General features: G+C 54.2%; 2 protein-coding genes across 4 annotated transcripts in view; one reads left to right on the forward strand and one right to left on the reverse strand.

The window, feature by feature from the left end:
• Positions 1–1208: 1208 nt before the first annotated feature.
• On the forward strand, positions 1209–3589 carry FZD9 (frizzled class receptor 9). The gene has a single exon (XM_006057104.4). It carries the CDS (start codon positions 1469–1471, stop codon positions 3236–3238), a length of 1770 nt encoding a protein of 589 aa, XP_006057166.1. The 5' UTR covers positions 1209–1468; the 3' UTR covers positions 3239–3589.
• A 3800-nt stretch (positions 3590–7389) lies between these two features.
• The window catches only part of BAZ1B (bromodomain adjacent to zinc finger domain 1B), a 57017-nt gene continuing 45247 nt past the window's right edge, over positions 7390–19159 (reverse strand). For all 3 annotated transcript variants that reach the window (XM_025275193.3, XM_044935675.2, XM_044935676.2), the window contains 6 exons: positions 16473–16620; positions 15296–15443; positions 13389–13501; positions 11032–11177; positions 9753–9856; positions 7390–9498 (listed from right to left, as the gene is read on the reverse strand). In XM_025275193.3, the coding sequence (XP_025130978.1) occupies positions 9141–9498; positions 9753–9856; positions 11032–11177; positions 13389–13501; positions 15296–15443; positions 16473–16620 (1017 nt within the window). In that variant the 3' untranslated portion in view covers positions 7390–9140. The remainder of the gene's footprint in view (positions 9499–9752; positions 9857–11031; positions 11178–13388; positions 13502–15295; positions 15444–16472; positions 16621–19159) is intronic.

Genomic DNA, 19159 nt, shown 5'->3' on the forward strand with positions numbered 1-19159 from the left:
GGAGGAGGGAGGCAGTTTCTAAGGGAACTCCAGACCAGAACAGGGCCCCTTGGATGGCCTCCTGGATGGCACTTGGGTTTCACCCACAAAGCTACCTGGGAACCGTGGTGGAACCCTGTCTGGGCAGAGGTGGGAGGTCAGAGGGCCTTTGGGGCCCCAGGAAGCCCCCGGCAATCCCAGCCTCTCAGAAACACCTTCCCGACCTGAGTGGGGATGAGGGGTGTTATGTGGGCAGCTCAGGGGTCACAGTCTCAGACCCCACTCACTCGCTGTCACCTGTTATCAGCAGGCTGAGCCTAGGACTGCCTTGATGGTTCCATCTGTGCAAAGGGAAGAACAGGCCTCTCCCCTCCCCCTGTTCAGGTCCCGCCATGGAAGCAGGCTGAGTAATAGTCTGGTGGCATCCTGACAGCTGTCAGGTTTAGGTGAGGCGGGTGTGAGCTGAACTGAAATGTTCCTCGGCTGTCACTGTACCTGGCCCTTACTCTGCAGGCGCAGGAGGGAGCTGGGGGCTCAGGGGAGGGAGATGGCGGAAAGCCGCAGGCTTCCTGGGCAGAGAGGAGTTCTTAGGGGAGACCCTGTACCAAGGGAGTGCAGAGGAGGGGAGGGGGCAGAAGGAGACTGGGTTTTCAAGCAGTCCCGAGGTGTCAAGGGGGCAGGTGGATTGCGAAGAGACCATGAGTTCAAGTGCGCAGTGTGACGGGTAAGCAGCCCGCTTGAGCCACAGGTGAATTCATTTTGACGGGATTATCTGCCTGTTTTACAGAAACGAAAACAGGCTCAGAGCGAAGGGCCCAGAGCCACATGCAACTAGTGAAGAGGCGGAAAGGCTGCGCTCGAACTGCCCCAGAGTCCACGGTCGAGGCGTCCCGGGAGTAGAAGCCTTAGAAATGGTCCCGCCTGGGGAAAAACGTAGGTGACGCGGTACGGGGTGGACAGGGAAATCCTCCGGCTGACTGTCCCATCCCGGAGAGAAGTTGGGCAGCAACTCCTCAGAAAGGGTAGAACAGACTGTGAGCGGGCAGACGAGGTCACTACTCGTACACCCCGCCCCGCCAGACCGCGCCTGGGTTGGTCCTGTCGTACAGCGCAGCTGCGAAGCGCGGCGCCTTTAAAGCCCGGCCGGAGGGCGTGTCGGGCGCGCAAAGGCCCCGCCCTTGGGCGTGTCCAGCAGGCGCCCCGCCCCGAGGCTTGTACCCGCGGCCCCGGGAGGCGGCGCCTGCTCCGGCTCGGCGGCGGTTCGAGTAGCGGCGGCGGCGGCGGTGGCGGCGGCGGTGACTCGGCGCCTCCTTTCCCTCGGGCGGCTTCCCCGCACGCTGCCCAGGGCGCCCGGCCGCGCAGGGACACACGCGGCCGGCTCCGCTATGGCCCGCACCCCGCGACGTGGCGGGCGGGCACGGGGGCGCCGGACGGCGCGGCCCGAGTGAGGCGGGGCCGCCCTCCCCGCCCTCGGCCGGGACCGCCCGGGATGGCCGTGCCGCCGCTCCGCCGAGCGCTGCTGCTGTGGCAGCTTTTGGCTGCGGGCGGCGCGGCGCTGGAGATCGGCCGCTTCGACCCGGAGCGCGGGCGCGGGCCGGCGCCGTGCCAGGTGGTGGAGATCCCCATGTGCCGCGGCATCGGCTACAACCTGACCCGTATGCCCAACCTGCTGGGCCACACGTCGCAGGGCGAGGCGGCCGCCGAGCTGGCCGAGTTCGCGCCGCTCGTGCAGTACGGCTGTCACAGCCACCTGCGCTTCTTCCTGTGCTCGCTCTACGCACCCATGTGCACCGACCAGGTCTCGACGCCCATCCCCGCCTGCCGGCCCATGTGCGAGCAGGCGCGCCTGCGCTGCGCGCCCATCATGGAGCAGTTCAACTTCGGCTGGCCGGACTCGCTGGACTGCGCCCGGCTGCCCACGCGCAACGACCCGCATGCGCTCTGCATGGAGGCGCCCGAGAACGCCACGGCTGGCCCCACCGAGCCCCACAAGGGCCTGGGCATGCTGCCCGTGGCGCCGCGGCCCGCGCGGCCCGCCGAGGACGCCCTCCAGGGCGCCGGCGGCACCTGCGAGAACCCGGAGAAGTTCCAGTACGTAGAGAAGAGCCGCTCGTGCGCGCCGCGCTGCGGGCCAGGCGTCGAGGTGTTCTGGTCGCGGCGCGACAAGGACTTCGCGCTCGTCTGGATGGCCGTGTGGTCGGCGCTGTGCTTCTTCTCCACCGCCTTCACCGTGCTCACCTTCCTGCTGGAGCCGCACCGCTTCCAGTACCCGGAGCGTCCCATCATCTTCCTCTCCATGTGCTACAACGTCTACTCGCTGGCCTTCCTCATCCGGGCCGTGGCCGGGGCCCAGAGCGTGGCCTGCGACCAGGAGGCGGGTGCGCTTTACGTGATCCAGGAGGGCCTGGAGAACACGGGCTGCACCCTCGTCTTCCTGCTGCTCTACTACTTCGGCATGGCCAGCTCGCTCTGGTGGGTGGTGCTGACCCTCACCTGGTTCCTGGCCGCCGGCAAGAAATGGGGCCACGAGGCCATCGAGGCCCACGGCAGCTACTTCCACATGGCAGCCTGGGGCCTGCCAGCCCTCAAGACCATTGTTATCCTGACGCTGCGCAAGGTGGCGGGGGATGAGCTGACCGGGCTCTGTTATGTGGCCAATATGGACGCGGCGGCGCTCACCGGTTTCGTGCTGGTGCCCCTCTCCTGCTACCTGGTGCTGGGCACGAGCTTCCTCCTGACAGGCTTCGTGGCCCTCTTCCACATCCGCAAGATCATGAAGACCGGGGGTACCAACACAGAGAAGCTGGAGAAGCTCATGGTCAAGATTGGGGTCTTCTCCATCCTTTACACCGTGCCTGCCACCTGTGTCATTGTGTGCTACGTCTACGAACGCCTCAACATGGACTTCTGGCGCCTGCAGGCCACGGAACAGGCCTGCTCGGCGGCCACCACGCCCGGCGGCCGGAGGGACTGCTCGCTGCAAGGGGGCTCGGTGCCCACCGTGGCTGTTTTTATGCTCAAAATCTTCATGTCGTTGGTGGTGGGCATCACCAGCGGCGTCTGGGTGTGGAGCTCCAAGACTTTCCAGACCTGGCAGAGCCTGTGCCACCGCAAGATGGCAGCTGGCCGGGCCCGGGCAAAGGCCTGCCGGGCCCCCGGGGGCTATGGCCGGGGCACCCACGGCCACTATAAGGCCCCCACTGTGGTCTTGCACATGACTAAGACAGATCCTTCTCTGGAGAACCCTACACACCTCTAGGGACACAGGCCTGCGTGGGGTGGCTGTGGCCCCCTCCTCGGCACTCCCTCCGGAGGAGACAGCTGACTAGCAGCTGCCCAGCTGTCAAGGTCAGGCAAGTGAGTGCGAGGGGCCGAGGAGCAGGGTGGGGAGCCTCCGTCAACCCTCACTCGTGGGGACCCACTGAGGCTACTCCGCTGTCGCATAGTGCAAGGGGGTGGGCCTGGCTGCGTCCCCACCGGGACCTGGGGGAGCACGTGGAGAGCAGGAGGGGCAGAAGGGGGTGTGGTCCAGCATGGTTTATTTAATGATGTAATTTATTGTTGAGTTTCTCTGGAAGCTGTGACCGGAATAAACCCCCGTGTGGCAGCGCTGCGTCTTCTGTGGACTGGAAAGGGGACGGTAGGACGGTGAGGGCTCTGGGGGAGCCTTCCCCTGCGAGCGGAGCTGGGAGTGGGTAGTCTGGCTTTCCGTCAATCAGGAGAACATCCTGCCGGGGAAACAGCTGTGTTTTGCAGGAGCCCCAGATTCTGCGGGTGGGTGTGTTCTCTCGGCTCCTTTCAGCGGCCTGCTTGCCTGTCTGAGCCCTGGGTTCCTGCTTCCCAGAGTGAGATGGGGATGTCTGCTGGGAGAAGTCAGGGAATCCCCTGGGATGACACGCCCCACTCTGGCCCCAGTGAGTCTGGCCTGTTTGGGAGCTGTGGGTAAGACTGCTCTCCTCAATTTGTGTAAAAAAATGAGGGCATCAGCCTTTCTCGAAGGTTCCCTCGGAGGCTCAGTGTCTGCTCCCACTGGCTGGCTGGCCCCTCCTGTTCCTTCCTTGCGCCTGAGGGTCGGGGCCCAAGACAGTCCTCACTGCTGTTGATGTGGCCGCTCACTCCTTGGGGCCCCAGTCAGGGCATCCCCTAACCCCCGTCCTTCTGGGTGGAGATGGGGCTGGAGTGTTACACGGGCATCTTGGGAGCAGGCACGGGCACAGACAGCCCTCGAGGAGGGTGGGGATTGGATCCCCAGCTCCTAAAGGGCTGTGGAGAGACTGGAGGTGCTGAGCACAGCAGTGACAAACGGGGCAGGTGCGTGCGCATGGCTCCCTCCACAAGCAGCTCCCATGATCGCAAACCGAGAGAGGAAAAGGTGCTGTGCTGACCTACATGCTGGGATGGCCCTGGGGCTGCCGGGACCTGCGCCACCTCCTAGTGTGGCCATCCCGGAAACCCTGGCACTGTCTTAGGCTGGGCTGTGGCCGCTGTGACTCCAGCCAGGGGAGAGCCTTGATTCCTGTCCCTGGTTCAGCGGCACTGACAGGAGGCCCCGGGGTCCAGCCCGCTGCCAGCCAAGGGGAGCCCAAGGCCAACTGCTTCATACAGTAGGACCGAGCCCCCAAACCCAGGGCCTCTCTGGCCAGAGCCCTTCCTGCCCCAACCACCAATCAAAGGAACAAACGGACATCCAGTAGAGATCAAACAGATGGTGTCAGCTCCCTCAAGAGATGATGGAGAGAGGGTGGTCCCTCCCCGCAAGAGCAGCACTGACCCCCCGAAGGGGATTTTGCAGCCCTTACACTACGCTTCATGCAGGTGGGATCTTCCCCGCCCCCCCAGTCCTTCCGTTCTCATAGAGCACAGACAGCTAAGTCCTCATGTCCTCATGCCTGCTTTGACCAGCAAAGTCAAGTGACCCAAATGTTGCACCTTTGCCGGGGAGGGTGCATGACTGAGAAACAGAAGGAGCTTATTGCAGGTGAGGGGGCCCAAGCTGGGAGCGAGGGGCCGTGGCTGCACTGGGCTGGGCTCACAGGCTGGCAGTCGGGCGGGGGCAGCAGAAGCCACAGGAGGATTCTGAAACGGGAGGAGAAAGGCAAGTGATGTGTGGCCAAGGGTGGAGGGCAGGGCGAGCATCAGGAGTGGCACCGGATCACCCAATCCCTTGCCAGTCAGGGCACAAGGCGGGTGGAGGGCACTTGGCTGTGTCCTGCTCAGTGGAAACAAGACTGACTTCCAGGACAATTGGGACCGGAAGGGGAGGCAGTGTAACCAGGACGGACCCCAAGGGAGCTTTGCTTTGAGGCTAAGATGATTCACAGAGACCAGGACCCAGGAAGGAAGGAGAGGAGGGCAGGCCTTGGCAGCTAGGGCTTCTCAGCCTGGGAGCTTGGGATGACACTAATGAAAAGTCCCAGACCCTGAAGGACAGATACAAAGGAAACATTTGATTCAAGCCTTTTACAGACGCCCTCCATCTCATCCTCCCCTGTCCATTTTCAGACAAGGGCAGTGCCTGAAGGCCTTGGCTGGCTCAGGAGCACAGAGCCAGGGAGACTGGCCTCCAGAGGTGCTGTGACCTCACACCATGGATTCCACCAGGGCGTGGGGTGAGATGGACACGGTGGGTGTTACAATCTAGGGCAAATTCATCCAGAGGAACCCGCCCCGTGGTGGGACCTCTCCCCATCCCCAAAAAGAGACTCTAGAGCCCGAGAGAAGTTCCTCAGAAGCCGTCGCCCTCCAACCTGCACACTGCGTGTCCCTGCCACTTCCTCAGGGGCCTGGCAGCCCCACACGGGGCCCCTCAGAGCAGCGTATCTGTGCGTGTCCACACCAGCCGAGCCTGAGCTTGTTCGTAACGGAACTTGTGAGCTCAGATCGCAGTCAGCAGAAGTTCCTGGGAAACAACGCCAAGTTCCCTGGAGTCAGCAGGGGGAATCTTGACTGAGATCAGACTGAGCGGTCCCGGGGGTCAGCAGCTGCCCTCACTCCCTGCTCAGTGCCCCGGGAGGAGGATGCTCCCAACAGTCCTGGTGTGAAAAGGCCTGGGCATCCTGGGCAGGGGGAGCAATGAGTGACCTCCTCCTGCCTGGTTTGAGCATCTGCCTCAGGATCCTGCTGAGGGGGACCCTGGCTCTCAGGGAGGTGGGGGCCTGGTTCCCTAGTGAAGCACTGCCTGGAGTAGCTGCGTTGGAATCCAGTCACCACCTGACTGCTCCCTGCCCTGGGGACAAGGTGTGAGGAGAAAGACAAGCAAGCAGGACAAGGGAGAGGTCTCCCTTGATCGCCAGAGTAATGGTCAGACCAGTCTTCAGGAAAAAAGTTGTCTTGTCTCCATTTGCAGTAGTCAAGCCAAATCAGGCGTCTCCCCCAAGGTCACAGCCTGCTAGGGACGGATGGGCTGGGCTGGTGGACTAGGATCAGGACACAGACCCCGGATGAGGTGACGGGGCCCCAGAGGCGCTGTCCTCGTGTGGCCTAAGAAACCACCCCAGGAACAGGACTTCACAGATGCGGGTGAGCTGGGGCTGCAGGGACCACTCAGAGGTAGCACAGCTCCTCCAGAGCCTGAGGGCTGCTCAAATCCAGCCTGACCTGGGGGCAAACCACTTGCTCCCTGTGGAACTGAGACTCCCACAGTGCTCAGGCCTGGCTCACTGCCCACGCTCACCAAGGCCACAGAGGCAGTCAGTGGCAGAACCCACACCCAGCACTTAAGGTTTCTCCTCAGATTTCGTCCTGTTTTTACCTTCTGCCATCCCCGGTGCAGCTGGTCGGGAACTGGTGGTCTTGCTGCTCTGGCACTGGGATCACGCCGTGGCCTTTGAAACCCTGGGATTCCACGGGCAGGTTGCCAGCCAGCAGTGACCTACTCGAATCAACCAGTCTGACCAAAGACAGACTCCCAGCATAAAATATAAATGAAGGCATGAGTAAAACAAGACTGGCTACACAGTAAAACTGCTGAAGCTGAGTAGGTCGGAATTTGTCATAGTTCCGCTGTGCCTGTTTCAAGTTTTCCTTGAAAACTATTGTAAAATACCCAAAGCTTCCCCAAAATTAAGTCCTGAAGGACCACAAATTCCCACAGTGAAGCCTTAAAAAATTAGTTTCTTCTAATTCCTAGAAGTTTCCAATAGAATTGGGTGGGGTGGGGTGTGGGTTTGAGATGGAGACAAAGCCAGGAGAGGCTTGAAGGCCATGGCTTCGATTACCCAGGGCACCAGAACGCTGTCCTGGAAGCAAAGAAATCTAGTAGATGGATCTGACCTGTGGTTAAAAGACCGTAAGCCAGAGGCCCTCTCCTGAAGAATGGCCTCCAAGAGGCCAAGGGAAAACGCGCTCGGGACGTACTACTGTCCACTAAGACCTCCAAGAGCACAAAGAAAAATTCGCCAGAGTTGTCACTTCTTTACAAACACAAGTACATAATGTTTATTTGAAAGTCCAATTTATTACAAGTTTACCCTTTAATGGGGCCCTTCCTCCTTAAAGACAGTTTAAAAAACAACAAGTACTGAGGTGTCACTGAAGTGGGAACACAGAATTCTCACTGTTAACAGAAACAGACTGGCTCTAGGGCAGGAGGCAGGGACGGTGTCGGCGCGAGGCTGTGATGCTGGGACGCCAGCGCTGGCTCCAAGCCCAGGGGAGCCCAGCCGGCAGCCCCTGGGCAAACCCCGAGGCGGCCGGGGCACGGGGCCCACACCCTGACGTTTCACTTTAACAGGCTTTAGTTCTGCGAGCTGCAGTCCCCTTGGTGGACTTCTTTTCCCTTCATTTGAATCGGTCTGGAAGCGCTTAGATGCTCACGTTTCCAAATTCAAAGTTGACAGAAAAGAAAATTAAACCCTGTTCTGCATTTTTATCAAAATCTGCCATAAAAGGGAAAGAAGACACAACGTGACGACTAGTGCTAGACTCACTGCAGGAAGGGCCACAGAGCCCCCCACCTCCACCCCGACACTGAGCGCTGAGACTTGGGTTCTCGGGGTCTGAGTCTGAGGCCAGAGCGCGGCAGGGGCGCTGCACACGGAGGTGGCGGAAGCGGCCGCCAGGGCGGCAGAGGGACCGCCCACGAGCAGGTGGTCCCCACTGCCGGCCCCGCCGAGCCCCAGCCCACCTGCTCTAGAGAGAGGACGGGCTGAGGGAAGCGACCGGCAAAGGAAAGCAAACACGTTATTATAGAAATCGTACTGTACATGTGCCAAAGCGAGATGACAGAGATCTTTTTACAAGATGTTCTTTATACAATATCACTGCTGAAACAAGCAACCTTTAATAACTAGAAAAGTCAATTTAAAAAAAATTAAACATTTAAATTCTTCCTGCTTTTTCTTCTGCTCCCCTAAGAGCTTGTCTGGTGTGTGGGTGGGCTGGGCTCCAACACCCCTCTGCCAGACCCATCAAAGGAAAGGTTATACACATGGTTACAAGCAGGGCTCCAGGCTCTGAGTGAAGTGCCTTAGGTTTTGTTTGAGGGGGCCAGGAGCAGGGAGAGAGCTGTCACAAAGAAGGGGAGGGGTACTCAGGAATGGCTGTAGGACATGTCCCTTTACTCTGCCAAGATCAACTCAACAGACCACAACTGTCTCCTGATGCTGGTGAATACGGAACTCTGGGGCACTCACTGATACTGCCACCTGAGAGGCAGGGCGGGCGGGCTTAAAGAAACAGGACTGTGTATAAATATAGATTTAAAAAACTGACACTACCTCCCCAGCTGGCCTGATTACCCTTCATCCTTCTACGTAATGTAGTAACCCCTCCCCTGGAGACCAGAGGGCTTGGCACTGCTGTGGTGGCCAAAGTGGGAGGGACCTTAGCAAAGAAGAAAGAAAAGGAATTGGGTTCACGAGAAAAGCCTTGGACCCTTCCTGGAAACCCTCACGAAGGGGGATTAAGGCCACCTCTCCCCACAGCATTTCTGGGCGAAGACCACCAACCCAGCAAGAGGCTCTCCAAAGTGCGCTGCTTGATTAAGGCCCATGGAGAGTTCTGGAGATGCGTGTGAGCTCACGTGACAGGCATTCCCGGGCTCCCCCTGACCTCCTCCCGTCCACGTTTTCTCCAGCTTCCTCTCTCGCCTCCCTCCCCCCTCCCTCGCTCTCTCCCTCAAGTCCCCCCGACCTCAGCTCCCTTACCAGGGCCCTGCCTCTCTACTTCTTCTGTCTTCGTCCCCTGGACTGTCCAACGGGCTCTGGCTCACTGTCCCCCTCATCTTCAGCAAGCCGGTCGGGAAACTTCTTGCGTTTCCTACGGACATACGGGTGGCCAGGAAGGTGTTTATGCAACAGAGCCACCAGACACTGTTCCGTCTTCACCATGCAGCTCAGCACGTGGCTGCCCCGGCAGTTGTAAAGCTCAGCATTGGTAAACACTTGCTTCACGTCAGCAAGAAACTCCTGCACAGAGCGGTAGCCCCCACAGGAACATTTGCTCTGCATTGTCTGGAAGTCCATGGGGTGGGTGATGATGTCATAGTAGTCCTCAGCCTCGTCTCTGGTCACAGGCTCCCTGGGAGAAGAACCAAATGGAGAGGTCAGCACAGCCTTGAACCAGACAGAAACCTGGTTACCAAACCACGGACATCATCAAACATCTCACCAGAATGCCGAGCCCAGCCCACCAGCAGGCAGGCAGAGCAGGGGTGTTCACTTGTGCTCAGAGTGGACTCTGCCAGTCTGGAAGGTCACTTTCCCGCCTGCCACTGAGATATGTCCCAGGGGCTCAGCTGCAAGGCTGGCCCACTCTCCTGAGCCCAAGCTCACCTGAAGGGCCAGCTGAAGCGGTACTTCACTATCTTGTGGAGGATCTCTTCACACTTCTGCAGTTCCAGGCTTTGCCTCCGGGAGCTCCGTTTGGTTTGAAGTACCTGGAGCCAAAGAAAGAAAACACCTTATTGCAGGTCTGAGAGCAGAGTAGACAGAACAGAAGACACTTTAAAAAGTGTTTTTATATCTGCTTAAAAAAAGCAAAGAGCAAAAAAAAAAAAAAAAAAAAAGCAAAGAGCAAAGTTTAGTTGTCTTCTTGGAACAGAGAAGATGGTCAAGATCATCTGACTCCATCCAGGGAGCGCTCTAAGCAGTGGGCATTAGCTCACCCGCCTCCTCCCCGGTGGACAGCGATCAAAACAGAGAACAGGCAGCAGTGGCCGGGTCCCAGCAGTCCTGCCGGGGCCAGCTAGAGAGGGCCAACTGTCCCCAGGAAGCTAGCCGTCTGAGAGCAGGTGGACCTGGGATTACGGTCACGCCGTGGATGAGTTTATACAAGCAACTGCAGAATGCCAGGTGGGTTATGGGGACCACCTAAAGTCAATTTTGTTGGGGGTGGGGTGTCTGAGGGAAGAAAAGTAAGAGGTACAGTTCTTGTCCTGGGCTCTCCCGAGAAGCCGCTAAGAGGCTAAAGAGAAAGGGGCAGGCCACCCCTCCAGGTGGCAGGAATAGGTGTGCCCACTCGCAGCCAGGAGCACAGTTGAAGGGATCAGGGCCGGGCCTACAGGAAGGGCGCCCAGGGTGCCCGCTGAGCATCCTGATGGCTTGCTTTAATGCCCCAAGCCCACCTCCGACTCCAATTTGATCTGTCAAGCTTTTTGTTCTTTAAAACTCAAGTGAAATCCAAAGCAAGACTGCTAAGATCACACTGGCTGGAGAGCGGAGGGGAGGGTGCGTCCCTCCCGTGACAACTGTCGGCAAAAGCCCCGAGTGAGCGAGGCTCCGACATTGCTGACATTCCCACCACAGAGACCCCGCCCCGCTGAGCCCCGGGAGACACATGGATACTATTTTAAAGTCCTTAACGAGTCGCAGGCTGCCGTTAACTAGAGGAGATGTTTGCAGGCCGCAGCAGTGGAATGCCGGGCATAGCTGCTCCCGGGGGCCTGCTGCCCCGTCTGCCTACAAGCCCATCCATCTGCCTTATCAGTCTCCAAAGTGGGGGGTGGGGGAGGGAGCAAAGGGGCGGCTCCACCTGTTGCCTGGTGAATTCCTGATGCTGGAGTAGGGGGTACGAACCTGAGATGCTAGAGCGCGGAGGAAGAATGATTCTTACCAGCTCGTCCACCTCCGTGTCATCTGCAGGTGGAGCCTTCGGCCGAGCCCTCCTAGTTGGATGCGGCTTCTTGCCTGGCCGTCGGCCGGGCCGTGCTGTAGGGGGGATGACACCCTGCTTGCCCCGGACAGTTTTGCGCGGTCTCACTGAAATTAAACACATGCATTCAGAGAAGAACTGAAGATGAAGGTAGCATGCCCACGGAAGGGGTGATGCTCTGGATGAGCAGAGTGGTGACCCCTCAGGTTGGTGGGGGGTGGGGCTCGTGCCGTCCGTTTCCTGTTCTCTGACCTCACAGGGCACATCAAGGGCCGCGGCAGCAGATGACGAATGGATGGATGTCTTTCATTAACTGCCCAAGACCTTTGAAGAATCTCTTTAGAAAGCCAGTTCCTTCGGTACATGCATCCTCTGTCCCCACCCCATCCACAGGGAATGAGGGCTGGAAGGAGTCAACTGTAAACTGACTCACTCAGGAGACAAGGCCATTTGCTGATGGGTCTGCCTGGAATTTCTTCAGCCCAAGCTCAGCCTGAGAACGCATGTATTTACATGAGAGATGGAATCTGAGTGTGCAACAGATCCTGTTTCCTAATTCCCAGAGTTATCCTATACTCACCACCACAGTCTGCTCAGCGAAACGCTGATACTTATGTGAAGTCTTCCTCAATGAATCCAACTTAAGGCTCTGGTTTCTAAGAAGCACAGACAGTAGTAGGCCAGGCCACTTCCACCAGAGCCCTGCCCAGGGCCCCCGAGAGAGAAGAGCAACTACAAAGGCACACGACTGCCTGCTTCTCAGTTTACAACAGGCGCTCAACGTCAGAACGGCCAGCACCTCTCAACATGTCCCCGAGAAACAAAGCCCCGTCAGGGTTAGCTCAAGGCTGCTCATCTAAGCAAACACTTCCCTGGAAAATGGGGAGGGGCCCTGGACCAGAGTTAAGGGCACACAGAGGCGGCATTTGATGTTCTACTTCTAGACCAAGAGGACGCTTCACCGATCATCTTAGGTTTTCTAAGTTCTGAGACTAGGTGAGGAAGAGAGGAACAAGCTAATGCCAAGGATGAAACGCAGGATGCACGGAAGAGCCAGCAGCCCAGGGCCTTGAACTGCACTAGGGAACCACATCTTTGTGCCCTAAAAGGCAGAGCAGACAAGAGGCTCTGAAGCACCAAAAACTTCCTGGATCCTTTCAGTAGATGAGATCCTAGAAACCTGGAGAGGGAACAAGTCCTTGGAAAAAGCAGTAACTTCAAAGTGGAAGAAAACCATTACTTGGAAAATAAACAAAATCAGTACATGGTTACATCCAGAATCCATTCACAGACAAGGAAGCATCCAGATCAGGACCTGGGCAGTCCTCGGCTGTCTTTGTGTAACACAGGCTCACAGACCCCTAGTCTCCTTCCCTCAGATACCTGAAAAGTCATGCCTTGTGAACAACAAGAGGAGCCCTAGAGGAACGAGAGGAACACAGGTGTTCCAAACCACCCCCCTGCAGTGGTGGGGAGATGGAGATCAGGGGCAGAAGCCCAGAGCCCTCGGGTTTCGGCAGCACCGATACAGTAAGGACCGGGCCTGGCACACAAGCCCTCTCTCCCAGCGCCAAGTATGATCATGGGAACTGTTCCTCTCTTCAAAAGCTCATCAGAATCTTATAGCTGTATTAACCTACAAATAAAGGTATATTTTGCAGGAAAGGCTGCCTGTTAAAAGGCTAGACTGTAGGACTTAATGGTTTAATAAAAATGACCAACTCTCAAAGCCTCATGAAAAATGAACGTGAGAGAATGAGTCAATGAGGTGAGGGTAAGTGACGAGACCTTTTCCCTGCTGACATCTAGTGAGAAACAGATCTGAACCTCCTAACAACTATGCCCAAACCATGGGAGGAGGTCTCCTCTTTCCAGACTAGCAAATCTGTAGCCCTACACATTACTGGGAAGAGAAAATCACTGTCACCAGAGAAAAAATACCTTCTCTCAAAGGAACACTGCACCAGGGGCCAGAAGAAGGCAAGGGACAGCAGTGGGCCTGGACCCCCATTGCCGAAGCCCCGCAGGAGGGGCTCAGAGCCAGCAGACCTGTCACAAACACACCTGGGCCCAGAACGCCATGAAATCGTGGACCAAGTGGCTTGGCCACAGTCTGATGTTCTGAGACCAAGCCACCCAACCTCCTACTAGGCAGGCAGTTAACTGGCATCTTGAAAACCCATTTGAGCTACGGCAGCAGAGCCAGCCCACTGCCACAACACGGAAAATGGCACGCTGGTGGTGTTGGGCATCTCTCGCCAACCCAGGTCAGCTGAGAAGACAATGAGGTTAACTACGAAAGCAAACCAGATACTCACATCGCAAACCAGCCACCTCATAATCCTCTTCCTCCTCCTCCTCCTCCTCCTCTTCCTCTTCATTGCTCTCATCATCTTCGCTATCCTCAGAGGCAGACTCTTCGGTGTAATTCCTGTGGGAGAAAATACTTGTAGAGACCATGGATCCAGGCCAAAGGGGTCCAAAGACAGGTAAAGTCCCACATAAATCATGGCAACCTTCCCCTCTTCACAGACGAGACAGATTTCATAAGGGGGGGGGAACCTGAATCGAGGCCAGGACACGAAGCAGAATGAAAACCTAAGCTTTAACCGCATGTCTCCTCTGCCAGGCCCCAAACACGGTGGCTGAAACACGAATGGCAACAAAAAACCAAGACCCAAATGCAACCCCACCCCTGGACACAAAACCGTTCCTTCTGTCTCACAAAAACAGCCAGATAATGTAACATTTCAGGTGTAAAAGCTGTCCCCAGTGCTGGGGCAGACTGAAAGGATAAACAGCCCAGACAGGTGTTACTCCACCTGGATGCCCCCTTCCAGGAGCTGCAACAGCTTGCAGATGACCGTAACATCAAAGCACTGGTAATCCCAGCTCAGAACAGCTGGTCCAAAGCCCCACCGACTCCAAGCGGCAGCCTCCCCTCTCTAAGTGTAGCTGGAATGGAGTGAGAAATAACCGAGTAATGCTGTTAGGCAGGGCTGGGATCAAACAGCTCTGTCCTTTCAAAGAGACACCAAGCCAGAGTGCCTACATGTTGCTCTTTTACAACTTCAAATTTCAACATGCAAAACAACGGTATTAACTTTGGCAAGTGTCAGGCTTCTCCTCTACGAGGCCCTGTGGCCGGCCTCACTGGGTGAGGGTGAAGGGCACAGCTCCACCTCTCCTCTCAGGGCAGGAACGATCCCAAGGAAGACAGCGAGCTGGGGAGAAACTGACAAAAAAGGCGAGATGCACCAGTATTCCACTTTATAGACATCAGAAGCCGAGCTGGAACACAGAGGAGGAATAATTAATCCTAAGGATGTAAGGATGCTTCCAGAAAGCAGTGCAACTTTAGGTAGGCGGAGGGCAGTTTAGCCAGGTAGGAATTCTGGGGCCAGGGAATAGGCCCGCTGGGAAGAAAACACCAGAGGCAAGGATGCCCAATAAACAGCCTGTAACAAGCACACAAGAAGGGAACAAGAGTTCATAAAATCGTAAGCTAGTGCTGTGTAAGAACAGTCTCAAAAGTTAGTCCAGGGACTTCATTCTAGAGGCAGTGGCAAGACCACTGTGTTTCAAGAGGATAGTGACGTAAGCAAATCTGTCTTTTGTAAACCATTCTGGTATCACCACAAAGCTGGAAAGAGAAGAGGGAGGAAGATATGAGGTCGAGTTGAGAAGCCACTGGAGGAGGCCAGATGAGCAATGCAGGAGGGCCTTATGACAGCAGGAGGCTGACTTGCAGACATCTAGACACTGAATGGATAACATTTGGCAATACAGAGACAGGGGAGAGGAAGATGTCCAAGCTGACACCCAAATTCTAACCACACCAAGGAAGGAAGAGAGTAGGTACAGGTAAGGAAAGCAATGAGTTTCATGACTTTTAGCAGCAGGTGGCTGCAGAAGTCATCAGAAATTAAGAAGTGGGCAAAGTGGAAATAAAAGACAGAGGGAGATATATTATTTGAAAAGAAGGGATGACCAAGAAAATATAAAACATGGCTGGTAATGAAAACTAAAAATGTCAACAATGAGAAAATTAAATCAGAGCCCTTTGAGCACCACTCCCCAACCCACTGCAGTTCCTTAAATAAGGGGGTCGGCACACAAAAGATGAACTTAAAGCTCCCCAGCTTATTCAGTTTAAATAACTGAGGCTCAAGTACAACAGCTACTTATCAATTTATTTGTTTTTAAAAGAAGAAGAAATTCTCACCTGCCACGGGAGTTGCGCCTGGCAGTAGCAGGCTGGCAAGCTGGGCACTGCCACTCACCATCTGGTACTTCATAGAGGGCCGGCCTCAGACAGAACAGGTGGAAGGCTTTATTACACTCGTCACATAAGATCAGCTTGTCATCCTCACCTGCAAGGAGATAACGTGTACAGCACATCGGGAGCACGGCCACAGTCAGCGACTTGAGCCGCCGGCCTCAGTCAACCCGACAGAAGACAAAACGCTCCGGTGCAGTGCGGCCCCATTTTAAAGAGCACAGTCATCTTCTGAAAACAAATGCAATATTAACTAGACCACAGGCGATTTAGGGTTTGGGGCTTCTAACTTACATCCCCAAATCGACTCCGGGCTAGAAGAGATGGTTAACATCCACTAGGAGGCAGCAGAAACCCAAGCACCGGCGGGAGATTTCACTGCCCCCTCTCCCACCAAGAAATGAACCCCCGACAAGTACACCTTTCTGCCCTCCTTCCTCTGCCCCGACCAGACAAATGCATCCCGATTCATATCTATTACGGTTTGGTTCCCTTACATTTGAAAATACACCAAACCAATTTAAATGATTGTTTCCCCCTCCAACTTTCAGTTTTTAGAGCAACTAAATGATTTTAGAGAGGTCTTTTCATCCTTGGAAAGTATATCCTAACCTGTCACACAACAACTTTAGACACTGAGAAGTCAACCACTGAGGGGCTTTGAGAACATAACGGGGCTCCTAAAAGCTCCAGCATTAAACACTCCCACATGCGTCACTCTGTAGGATTCCAAAATATAAAGTCCAAACTTCCTTGTTCATAGCGTCCAAATACTGCCCTCAACTGGCAGCACCACAGAAGAGTAAAATTCAGATTTTAAATTTGGGTTAAACTAATTTTGCTCCCTAGAGAAAACTTAAAAGCTTGGCAAGATCAACTGTTCTTATTTTATACTCAAAACTGAGACACAAAGGGGCTGCTCTGATTTGTGGGCATTCAACTTTAAAGACCAGCATTTTATGGACTCTCAGAAGGTGAAATCTGTCTCCCCACATCTAAAAGCTGTGTGCACAGAACTCTCTAGGGGAGAAAAGAACTTGGAAATGGAAGAAGCCCAAGTGCCTAATACACTCAGATAAGCCACTCTAACTTAAATATACCTTTATTTCTGATTTAAATATACCTTTCTTTCGACAAACTTTGCATCGAGCATTTTCAGCTGACATATCCCATTTGATACAGGCATCAAGCATCCCAAGTAGAACATGCATTCTGGAAAACGTCTGAGCCTCGCGGATAGCTGTCTTCCATTTTTCCAGAGCAGATGCGACCTAAACAGAGACCAAAGCAGGCCAGCATTACTACAGCGACCGCAAAGGCACAGAATGTGGGCCTTTCACATCATACTGACAGAGCACACACTGAGAGAGGGATCCAGGTAAAGATATGGGAGAATCCCGAGTGTACTCACCTTCTAGGGCCCCTCCGGTCTAACCCATTTATCTTACAGAAGAAACCAAGGCTTTAAAGGGTGCAAAAAAGTTCCAAAGGGCACACAAAGAATTTGGTGGCAGGGGGCGGGTGACTAGAGATGAGTCTCTTCTAGTGAAATCCACTTAAAGACTCAGTGTCATTTAAAAGCAGAAACACTGTGTAAATAACACTAGTACACAGCAATGTCATGGAGCTAACAAAACTGTGGTCAACAAGAGTATCACTTTCTGCACCCATATGTGCCCCAATCCCAGATAACAGGGCCTAGAAATACTAGTGGTATGAATCGTCCTACAGTCCTTACAAGTATGAAGCACAGATATGTGGCATTTCTCGTGACGTGGTCACCAGCTTCTGACTGAAGCAACAACCGTAAAGCGCTGGAGGTTGGCCTGATTCACTCTGGGCAGTTACTCAGCACAACCCACTGTCTCCTGACAGCATCAGAAAATGGAAATTAATGCAGAATTAGCAAAAGAGTTGTGATGGAGAAAAATACAATAAGAACGTTCAACCCTCTCAATAAAACACACATTCTGAGGCAGAACAAAAACACCATTTTAGAATAACTCATGTATTTGTACTGCTGTTGTATTAATTGAAAGGTGATTTTTCGCAGACACTTTCAAAGCACTTAGAAAGCCTAAATGATTAAATGGCATGATAGACGGCATCATTGTCAACAGTCAGACAACACAAGAGCTGGACAAGGTGACGCTCAGGCAGTCCACCAGGAGCCGAGAGCCTTGTGGAGGTCATTCTGCTGTCAGTCATGACTGAACTGAAGTCAGACATGCCGGCTACTTTCACAGCCTGGCTAGCTCCAGCTGACTGACACCACCCCTGCTGGGTTTTACTGCCCTGTCCTAAGCAAAAAGGCCTATTTCAAGTAATAGTCTCCCTCCTGTAAGAAAGGCCGTATGTTTTAAGGCCATAGGCTTAAAACAAAGCTGCTGAGGGAAAACGACAGTTGAGCTCCACACCGCCCTGGTGTGCAGGAGGAGGGAGGGGAACAAAGGCTGTCTTCTCACAGAAACCAGGAGCCTTGGGTGTATAAGTTTATGAACAACAAGGGTAAGTAACACAAACACACCACAAACATCTATTTAAGAGGCTGCTCAAGTTCTAGTGAAACTGACTCATTCCTTACTCCAACTTGCAGTGCAGATATTTCAACATCTGCCTCTGAAATACAATTTCCTTCCTTCCCTTTTCAGAGCGCCTCAGCAGGATGTAAGATATACAATCACGGCTGCCTCGCTGGTCTTCAACCCTAATGTAATGAGAGCTGACGTGCGGTACCAGAGTCTCCTACTGTAGTGAAACTGAAATCTTCTTCATTCGATGGAATATAAATTTAAGAATTTTAGGTTCAGTTCCTAAAAGAGTGTTATTGAGAACAGCCAGGGAACAGCTAAAATGGGCTTTGGTGTCCTCTAGTGGTCAGATGGACACAAGTTATCAACATTTAAAAAACATTTCCTATAAATTATAAAATCTGAGCACCTAGCACATGTGGCCTCATTAAAACAAACAAACCAAAACACCGGAAGAGACCTTGAGAATAAGCTTATTTAAACCTCATTTTAAAAACGGACTGCTATTGCTAAGTCACTTCAGTCGTGTGTCTGACTCTGTGCGACCCCGTAGATGGCAGCCCACCAGGCTCCCCCGTCCCTGGGATTCTCCAGGCAAGAACACTGGAGTGGGTTGCCATTTCCTTCTCCAATGCATGAAAGTGAAAAGTGAAAGTGAAGTCGCTCAGTCGTGTCCGACTCTTCGCAACCCCATGGACTGCAGCCTACCAGGCTCCTCCGTCCATGGGATTTTCCAGGCAAGAGTACTGGAGTGGGGTGCCATTGCCTTCTCCGAAAACAGACTAGAGATATATATTAATAAGTTCTCCCTATTAAACGTATAGTCAATGGCTTTTCACATATCTGCAGAGGTTTACAACTATCAACATAATCTTAATTTTAGAACATTTTTACCACCCAAGAAAGACTTGCCATTTCCTATCCCTACCCTAACCCACAATTCCCTACCCTATCCCACCACTTCCTCAGCCCGAAGCAACCACAATCTTCCTCTGCTTTATAGATTTAACTATTCTGACGTTTCACACAGCATGTGGCCTTTTGTGACTGGCTTCTTTAATTGAGCGTGTTTTCTAGCTTCATCCACATCCCAGCATGTAACAGTACTTCATTCCACTTAAATTGCGGAGTAATACATCCATGTTGTTTATCCATTCATCAGCTGGCAAACACTTGGATTGCTCCCGCTTTCTGATTATTCTGAGTAAGACTGCTATGAATGTTTGTGCACATCTGTATGAATGTTCATTGTTTATTTTTCGTGAAAAGAAAGTTTGCC

Source organism: Bubalus bubalis, chromosome 24, assembly GCF_019923935.1.
Source record: "Bubalus bubalis isolate 160015118507 breed Murrah chromosome 24, NDDB_SH_1, whole genome shotgun sequence".
In the NCBI taxonomy this organism is placed as follows: domain Eukaryota; kingdom Metazoa; phylum Chordata; class Mammalia; order Artiodactyla; family Bovidae; genus Bubalus; species Bubalus bubalis.

Coding starts and splice junctions, on each gene's coding strand:
- FZD9 (XM_006057104.4), top strand. CDS start 1,469: ATGGCCGTGCCGCCGCTCCGCCGAGCGCTGCTGCTGTGGCAGCTTTTG.